Source organism: Gossypium hirsutum, chromosome A07 (genome assembly GCF_007990345.1).
Source record: "Gossypium hirsutum isolate 1008001.06 chromosome A07, Gossypium_hirsutum_v2.1, whole genome shotgun sequence".
In the NCBI taxonomy this organism is placed as follows: domain Eukaryota; kingdom Viridiplantae; phylum Streptophyta; class Magnoliopsida; order Malvales; family Malvaceae; genus Gossypium; species Gossypium hirsutum.
In genome coordinates, this window is record NC_053430.1 from 10,639,478 (window position 1) to 10,649,855 (window position 10,378).

The 10,378-nt window shown below is 28.7% G+C and overlaps 1 protein-coding gene across 2 annotated transcripts; it reads left to right on the plus strand.

Annotated features, from left to right (window-relative positions):
- The first annotated feature begins 5,769 nt into the window (after positions 1-5,769).
- Positions 5,770-10,130, plus strand: LOC107899364 (transmembrane protein 33 homolog). 2 transcript variants are annotated; one of them, XM_016825056.2, is made up of 9 exons: positions 5,770-6,170; positions 6,939-7,056; positions 7,205-7,305; positions 7,616-7,741; positions 8,002-8,122; positions 8,222-8,306; positions 8,769-8,882; positions 8,995-9,034; positions 9,694-10,130. In XM_016825056.2, the coding sequence occupies exons 1-9, from the start codon at positions 6,003-6,005 to the stop codon at positions 9,844-9,846; spliced, it is 1,026 nt and encodes a 341-aa protein (XP_016680545.1). In that variant the 5' UTR covers positions 5,770-6,002; the 3' UTR covers positions 9,847-10,130. The 2 variants fall into 2 exon arrangements, with proteins under 2 accessions (XP_016680545.1, XP_016680544.1); XM_016825055.2 differs by having other exon boundaries at positions 5,805-6,170; positions 6,888-7,056.
- The last annotated feature ends 248 nt before the right edge of the window (positions 10,131-10,378 follow it).

A 10,378-nucleotide genomic window follows, 5' to 3' on the forward strand; every position in this document is an offset into this window, starting at 1 on the left:
CCTCACAATCAAATATTAAGCACGAGGATGGTAACTGACCTAAGGTTGAGGATGAAAACCACCTTAAAGTCTATAAATAGGCTCATTTAGCACATGTTACCGAGACCTTTTGATTTGTATAATTTTCTCTTTAGATTTAATCTTTAGATTTTCTCTTTAGATTTAATCTTTAGATTTTCTCTTTCTTAGGTTTTAGATTTCTATTCTTGTTATTTTATTTTTGTGAATAAATCAAAATTTGGAATTACTGTCAAACTCTGTAAGGATTCTGCGCTTAAATTCAAGTACAAATTAGGCTTCTTCTAAACTCTATTCTTGAATTGTTCTTTATGTTCATTCTTTCATTCAAGTTTATATCGTTAATTATATTCATGAGGAACTAATCTTCTTGTGGGGGATTAGTGAGTGGAGGTATGAATAATTAACTGTTTTGTAGGGATTTCTTAACGAATCAGCTGTTCTGGAAATGAAGAATCTAAACCTTAAGCCTGACAACCCTAGGAAGTCATCAAGGTGAGAATTAACCCAAAATTGGTATGGCCTATCCGTGAACTCCTTAACCCTAAATCGGTCTAGACTGTGAGGTCAGAAGAAAAATAGTTCTTGCTGACTTGGTATTTTAGTGGATGCATCGAAAGATCCTGCTAGGGAATTAACTAGTTGATTGAACAAGAAAGCCCAAGACGACAATTGATTATGACTACCAAAGCGAGCTAATCACTCATGCCCAGATTTGATACCGATTCTATTATTTGATTTCTTGTTTTTCATTTATTTCCTTTCTTATTATTTTTTATCAAAAATCTTTTTTTAATTCTTCGTACTATAATTCGATTAAAGTACTAATTAGATCTATTTATGATTAGATTAGAATTAATTTAGTGATTGCTTCCCTTGGGTGCAATCCTCGGAGTACTTACCTACTCCATTGTAACTATATTACAACCTGACCTGTATACTTGCGGATACCTCTTTTCGCATCTTTTGTGCAGGATTTCTACTCTGGACGTTGGTACGTCTGGAGGCGGTCAAGTTGTTGGCACCATTGCAGGGAAGGCAACGTCACTATTTTAGTTTTAATTTCTGTATATTAATAGAATAATTAGAAATTTTTTAGGTATAGTTATAAATTTAATTTTCTTATTTTCTACTAATTTTATCTTTTTGGGTTTAATGTATGACTTGTAGTAGGGGAACACCTATGAGCCAACTACAAATCTAGAAAGATAATAATGTAATGAATCGAATTTTATGGTTATCGAAAAATTTTATTTTCGGGTCTTGTGTTTGAAAAATGGATTCATAAATATTTATTAAAAATATTTACGAAGTTAATTGAGTGATTAATTAAAGTTTAATAAGGTGAATTAGCTTAAATTGAGGCTAAATAGGTATAAGGATTAAATTGAATAAAATGTGAAAGTTGAATTATAGACTAAAAGAAAATGTAAAGGACCAAAATGGCAATTATGTCAATAATTAATTTATTATTATGGTTATTATTATTTAATTGATATTAAATTATTATATTATTAAATAAATTAAAATAGTGATAAATGTGTGGTAATAAAAATATACATGTGTAATAAATATTATACATACATTTGTAATACATGTATGTATTTACTTATTATTTAAGTAAATATTATTATATTAAAATTATTATTGTATATTAATTAACTAAAGTAAATAAATGAATGAATTAAAGAAAGACAAATGTGTGATGATGATTTTATACAAGTGTATTAATAAAAATACATACATTTGTAATACTTGTATTTAGTTATTAAATAGATAATTATTAAGTAAAATATATTTATTAATTAAATAATAATATTATAAGATTTTTATGTAATAAATAAATTAAATTATGACAAATGTATGATTATAAATGGATACACATGTACTAATAATATACACGTATATAAATAATAAATAAGTATTACTAATTTAAGTATAAATAATATATATATAATAGTTTAATGAAAATAAAAGAAAGAAACATAATAGAAGAAACGAAACAAAGAAGGAAGGAAAAAAAGATAGAAAGGAAAGAAGAAAAGGGAAAATTAAGGGTTAATTTGGTATGTGATGAATTTATAATGAAAATAGATTAATTTGGTATGTGATGAATTTATATTGATTGAATTAAATTGAATTATATTATATATATATATGTATGTGAATGTGATATTGTGCAATTATGACAATTGAATTTTGGGGGTGTTACATTCAGTACAGTTCATCATAATTGCACAATATCACATTCACACACACATATATATATATATATATATTTATAATATATAATTCGATTTAATTCAATCAATATAAATTCATCACATACTAAATTAATCCATTTCCATTATAAACACAATAATTCTCACTTCAACATTTACTAAATGCATTGAATAAAAAATATAACAATTAATAACTAAGTTCGGATTATAGAAATACAAACCGTAATTTCCGAGCTAACCCTCGTCGACTTTGCCTTTTTCTTGCTTAGCCGAGATTTTCGGCACAATGTTAGCTACGGAAATTAAAACAATTTAAAATTCATCAATATACAATTTCATTTTATTTATTTCAATTTCAACTCAATATTTACATAACTTCTAATTTAATCCCAATTCAAACTAACTTGTTTTCTTTGCAATTTATTCTCTATTTTTCACTCAACTATCACTTAAAACCAAATTTCAACTCTCTAATTTCTCCATAAATTCATAATTTCAAATTTCTTTCAATTTAGTCCCTAAAGCATAAAACTTATGAATTACTTTACAATTCAATCATTATTTCACTTGTAACTTGAATTTCTATCAATTTAATCCCTAGTTCATCATTTTATTCAACATGAACCATATTTAGAAATCTAATATCTTCCAAAATATCAACTTAATTCCATCAAAACCTTATTCCAAGGCTTTTAAAACATTAAGTAAAAAAGGCTAAATTAACTTATCTATTTAGACTTCAAACTTCAAACCCTTAATTTTCCCTTTTCTTCTTTCCTTTCTATCTTTTTTTTCCTTCCTTCTTTGTTTCGTTTCTTCTATTCTGTTTCTTTCCTTCTTTTTCTTTCTTTTATTTTCATTAAACTATTATATATATTATTTATACTTAAATTAGTAATACTTATTTATTATTTATATATGTGTATATTATTAGTGCATATGTATCCATTTAACCATACATTTGTCATAATTTAATTTATTTATTACATAAAAAATTTATAATATAATTATTTAATTAATAGATATATTTTACTTAATAATTATCTATTTAAAAACTAAATACAAGTATTACAAATATATGTATTTTTATTAATATACTTGTATCAAATCATCATCACACATTTGTCTTGCTTTAATTTATTTATTTATTTATTTTATTTAATTAATATACAATAATAATTTTAATATAATAATATTTACTTAAATAATAAGTAAATACATACATGTATTACAAATGTATTTATAATATTTATTACACATGTATATTTTTATTACCACCACATTTGTCACTATTTTAATTTATTTAATAATATAATAATTTAATATCAATTAAATAATAATAACCATAATAATAAATTAATTATTCTAAGAAGAATCTTAGTTTTTTCCATCTTTTGCCGCGTAAATTAGGACAAATGGCATAATTCTGATTTTGGTCCTTTACATTTTCTTTTAATCTATAATTCAACTTTCATATTTTATTCAATTTAATCCTTATACCTATTTAGCCTCAATTTAAGCTAATTCACCTTATTAAACTCTAATTAATCACTCAATTAACTTCGTAAATATTTTTAATAAATATTTACGAATCCATTTTTCAGAAATGAAAATCTGAAAATAATTTTTTCTGATAATCATAAAATGCGAGTCGTTACACAGAAATCGTCAGCAACAACAACAGTAGCAACAGCAGATGCAAAATCCACCACTTGTTGTAGGCAACGTACCACGTCAGAATCCATTGCTCGACGAGGCTAACAATAACAATCTAGAAGATCCACCACCACCATAACTACCCACAAATATAAATGTGGCACGCAACAAGAGGATTCTGAGAGAGTATGCACTACCGAATCTGGATATGGTTCAAGGGAGTATAACAAGGCCAGCTATCATAATCAATAATTTCGAGATTAAGCTAGCTATGATCTATATATGATTTAGAATAGTTTGCAGTTTCGCGGAACAATGACAGAGGATTCGAGTTAGCATTTAAAATAGTTCCTCTAGTTTTATGATACCTTCAAATACAATGGGGTCACTGATAATAATTAAGTAAATTTCTAGTACTGAAGGTTTATTGTTGTTCCATATTTTAATGAAACATTATGCTGGAAATTTGAGTAGAAAATAAATGTTATCTTCCATGGAATGGCAGTTCCTAGGTTTCATGTTCTTTAACAAATAAAAGAAGATAATGACGCTGATGGTGTTAGAAAAGAAAAAGAAATAAAAAAATATTTTTAATATTAGTTTTTTTCTTTTCTAATTTTATTATTTTTTAAATATATTTTTTAGATTATGACATTATTTATGTCATATGTAATAATTTTATTTTGCCATCAGTCCTGAATTTAATGGTATTGGACTCTGATTAAGTTGACGGAAAAAAAGTGGACAAAAAAAAACTATAAGTACTAATTTTATATTTAACTATAATTTTTTGAGAGTTTTATTATTATAAATACAATACTTTCACAAATATAATATAAATACAAATATATTTGACCAACTACGATATAAAATTAAACCAATATAAAACACAAAGTACGAGGAATAAAAAAAAATCCTACAAAATCTATACATATTATATACACATGATAGGATTAGAGACACATATTTCAATAATTTATCCTGAAATTATAAATACTCAAATCCTCCACCATTACTTCTTTTATATTTTTACAATAAATAATTTTCTAAATAAAGTCAATAAAAATATTTTTAAGTAAAAATAAAAAAAAGAAAATCATTTTGTCTTACCCTATTATCATTTCTATTAAGTACAGGTGTTTATAAATTTCATATTCAGTGGAAAATTTTTAAAATTTTCATTCAAATTCATTTAGATTGGATTAGCTCCGATAACTTATATAATAAAAAAGTATGTTTTATAATTAAAGTTTTATAAAGTATTAATTTTATCATTAGAATAGAAAATCAATAAAAATTATTTTATTCAAATCTCACCTCAAATCGAAGTTATAACAAACTTGAGTTTAGGAGAAAATTGAGGGGAGGACCAAAAATCAAAGGTCAAATTTTGTTATAAGTCTTTGTACTTTGCAGAAGTTATGGATTTAGTCCATTTATTTTAATTTGGTCAATTTTTATTTTTGAAGTGTTTAAATTTTGAAATTTCAAACCTAACTAAATAGTAATAGTTAAATCTATTTGATTAAAATTTTTAATTGGTCCTGAACTATGTCTAAAATTGTAAAATTAGTCAATGTTCTTCAATTAGATAATTTATTAGTATTTGTACTTTTTGAATTTTAAAATTGTAATCTTGATGCAAATTACACTTTAAATTGTTAGTACTTTTTTTTGCAAGTAGTATGTGGAAACATCAAGCTAAAATGACACTATATATGTGACAATATATTTGTCACATTAAATATAATGTAATGAATTTTATAGAATTTTAAAATTAATAAAGTACAAGAACTAAAAATGACTAAATCAAAATGTAAGAATTAAATCCACCTTGTGAATAGTACAGGGACTAATGACAGTTTAACCAAAATAAAATATTGGACCAGGCTTAAACAAAGTCGTTTTGGGTCGATGAACATCGGAGAGGAGAAGAGAAGACTTGCTAGTGGACCTAAAACAGCATTTTAAAAACTACTCCCCATGTTATCTTCTCCTTCTTCTTCATCGTCTTCCTTTGCTGCCTTCTCAACTGAAGCAGATTTGTTTTTTTTTTCCTTTTTTAAAGTAACCATTTTTAGCGACAAAAAGTAAAGAAAATTAAAAATGAGTGAAGATCCCCAGAAACTCAAGAAAATAGCTGCGGCCGCCTACGATTACGAGAACGATCCCAGGTGGGCTGATTATTGGTCCAATATCTTGATTCCTCCTCACATGGCTTCTCGCTCTGATGTTGTTGATCACTTCAAGCGCAAGTTCTACCAGCGCTATATCGTTTGTTCCTTTTCTTCTCTTTTTCTTTGCATAATTTTACCAATTTGGGTATATTTGAGATTCTCTGTCTGAGTTTTTATTTCTCTACCAACTTGCAATCTTGATTTCTTAGCTGATTACGACGGAATTTTGCTATCTCACGTCTGCTTTTTCCTCTCTTCTTTTAGTGTGATATTCAAGAATCTTGGAATTGACATTTGGAATTTTCCACTAGGGTTTTCTTAATATCTTATTTATTAACTTTTGTTTCTGGGGTTTGTTAATTTATATATGATTATTTATTAGTATGATGCTTTTTTGGGCTATTAGATACTATAAGACAGCAACACAAAAAACAATTTCGAATTGCTTTTCTTCTAACCCAATTTGATTTTGTTTTCGGAAGTTTTACTTCTCAAGTCTTCATCAAATTCCTATGGAGTTGCTAAAAAAACTAAGTAAACAGTATAAAGCAAGACCATTATTTATTAAGAATGAAAGCTCAAGTGTAATGCAACTCCAAATACTAAAGGCAAGTGGTAAAAGAAATAATTTAATATATTCATAGTTGTTAATTGTTAAAATGGTCTACATAAGGATCATAGGGAATGCATGTCCTATTTCAATGGTACTTGGCTTACATGTTAATGTTGTTTGTGCAATTTCTTGCGATCGTTCTACTTTGCTATTTGAGGGTAATTCACATTGTAACACATTTCTCTTTCAATAATGTTCTAGTTCCCTGACCTGCTCATAACTAATGATTTATGGGATGTCTTTCATGAAAAGGATCCTGATCTTGTGGTAGAGGCTATGTCATCAAGTGCACAAACAGGATCAGCAAAACCAACTTCATCGTCAGCCTCATCATTGGTAGCAAATGGTGAAGCTCGAGCGCACAGTGCAGGTAAAAAACCTTTGCTTCTGAAATTGAGGTTATGGAAAGAAACTAAACTCGTAATAAATAACATAAAAATTGGATAATTTTTCTATTTGATCTTCCTTATTAAGGTGTTATTTCCTTCATTGAACTCAATCGTAAATTCATGATCTAGGCTCTACAGCTAGAACTTCAGGGCCATCAGCAGGTTCAGGTTCAAATACAACTTCTCTGCACTGGGATCGGCACACAATACAATTTTCTGTCAATGCTTGGGTATACTACGCCCCACTATTCCATTTCTTTCTCCCACATGAACATATTTGTATATTAGCAGATGATTCTTGCCTTCTTATCCCTCCTTTTTTTTAAATGAGTAAAGAGTGCATTTTGTTTCCCTCTTTATTCTTGCATCTGCCATAGAGAGACCACCTTGTCGAGGAGCTGATTGGCGGTTAATGTATAATTAAATTTATAAGATGTAATATTTAGCCAGTTGCTAGTCTTGTAACTTGGGCCATTTTTGACTTCATGTACATATTTTTGTTAGATTCTTTTTTGCTTAGTTTTGTTTTTTATCTTGCAGGTTTTTATTGTGGCTGTGCTTGCCATCTTTCCACTTGTCCCTAAAAGTCTTTCAAATAGGGCTTATCGGCTTTCATTTATTGGCACTGCTTGTTCTTCTGTATACTCTTTGTATGCACTATATGGGGTAAACATATTTCTACTGACTTGTCATACATTTGGTAAATATATGATAGTTTTTTGGATAAGGAAAGTGCCTGTTTGGGTGGCTGGGTTACAGTGTTTCTTTACCTTCTTTTTTTTTTTGGATTGTCTGTTTTAGTTTCTTTTGTTTTGAGAGAGTCCGGGCCTTGTTTTAATTTTAATAATAATCCAGCCATTCTTTTTTTCAAAAAATATATATATATGATAGTTTTTTCTGTTGAACCTATTCTATATGTTATGCAGAGGCCAAGAGCATGGACTTTACAAGATGTTCAAGTGTATTTTCAATCAGTAATTGCAACCAAAGATTTTATCTACTTTATCTACTGCCTTACATTTGTCACTTCACATCTTTGCCTTAAATGTAAGCATTCTTCTGCTCATAAACACTTTTTACATTGTTGCTCCTGAATTCTCTTTATTATTATGTAGTATGATGAATTGATATGGACCTTCACTGCAGTTGCTTTGATTCCCATTTTATGCCGATCAGTCGAACGCATTGCAAAGTTCTTAAGGCATAATTTTAGTCGTTCTACCTTGTACAGGTAGACCTTTATTCAGATAAACTATCTTCTGTATTACAGTGGTTTAGGTTTTTTTTTTTTTTAAATTAATCTTGTGATCAGACTATTAATGTTCACTACAAGAAATTCAGTTAAATTTGCTGGGTGATATTTCCTTATATGAAATGGCATAAAGTTCAGATGGATGGAAATTGTGTTGTTATCTGAAAAGGCACAGTAAGGAAGATTATACACTCAACTTTTGCTGAAAGGAATGGTGCTAATAAACAAAAAAATGTACTTCGTGAATGTTAATGCTACTTATCCCTTTTTTCACTTTAACCAATTCCTTAGATGTATTCTCTCAAAAAAAAAAAAATTCCCCAGATGTATAGTACTTCAATTTGTTTTATGACATTCATTTTGATGTCACCTCAAACCTGGATGAAATGAAATGCTTGCGTCATGCATGTGCATGTGTAACTCTGAGGGTTTATTGAACAGGAAGTATTTGGAAGATCCTTGTGTGTGGGTAGAATCAAACACCACCACCCTGAGCATTCTATCATCACATGCTGAGATTGGACTTGGCTGGCTTCTACTTGTTTCCTTGTTCTCGTCAGTTGCTGATATCTTTTTTCTCTTTTTGGTTCATATTTCCCTCTAAGCTTATACATTCCATGACCTATAGCTTTTCTAATTTGCTGAAATTTTCTATTAAATTTTGTAGGTGGCAACGCAACATTGTACAAACTTTCATGTACTGGCAGGTCTGTAACACTACTTCTTACTTTTCATGTATTTACCTTTTTGTTTATTAGTGATTCTTTGGATGGCAATGGCATGATAGGTGGGTTCAGTACCTAGTTTGGTTATTACCAAAAAACTAGTATTGGAGCATATGACTTGTCAGTTAGATACTTATTGATCCTTTGGTCTTTGTTCATATATTAATGAATGTGTTCTGCTTGTGCTGTATGATTTTTATGCATCTTATTATTCAGGAATTAATTTTTTTGCTCTGTAAAAAGAAAAAGAGTTGAAATACAAGTTATTAGTTCTCTCTTTTTCCATTTTTAGTTTTAAATGATTTTGAATATAAAGTTTCTTGAACTTGTTTATATAATTTTCTTTGCATATAAAGATTGGTATTTGATGTTTCTTCTTGGATTGATCTTCAGATATGTCCTTTTCCCTTCCTAGTGCTTCTGTCCCCATTTTTCTCTCTTGCATTGTTCGTATCAATGATATGTTCAACTTCATTCAGATCATGGAGCTGTTACTTCATTGATGCAAACAATGCTTTTACTAATATTATGGGGAAAAATATTAAATACGAAATAGTTTTGTATAGAAATCTTTCTCAACATCGAATGCATTTCAAACGGTCTAAACCCTTTGTGCTTTGCTTTTATCCCCTGTCTGACAGCTGTTGAAGCTTATGTACCATTCTCCTGTTAGCGCTGGTTACCACCAGAGTGTGTGGGCGAAGATCGGGAGGACTATTAATCCACTTATCCTGCGTTATGTACCATTTTTGAACACTCCGGTTTCTGCAATTCAGAAATGGTGGTCCAGATAGAAGTAATATACAAAGGATTCTTTCTTCGTTTTCTAGCTTTTTTTTTTTTTTTGTTGGGTGGAGGGGGGATAAAATGAAGTTCTATTCCAACATCCAAAATGCAAGATAAACTTGCTACGTGAGAACTATGGGTACTGCCTTACAAGTTACAGTCTACTACATAATTGAACATTGACAGCAGTGTATGTGATAATTCCTACAACCCTTGAATTGAGTCTCTGAATTGAGTCTCACAATATTAGCAATAATAATAATAATCTGATATGTTTTGGCATTGCATTGAAGATGGACATCCCAGTTGTGTGTTTTAGCAAGTGACAGCTTGAAAATGTTGTTTGTTTTTGCTGTCAAGAAAGTGATGCGAAGAAGTTTTTCTTTTTCTTGCAATCTATGATAGTATATGAAAAAGATAAGTCCAATATTCTTACATGACACATGTCCACTTGATAATGATTAAGGGTTTTTTTCTTAGTATATAACAATGATCAATTTTCAGTAATAGTTCTTATACTAAAATTAAGTTTGAGACTTA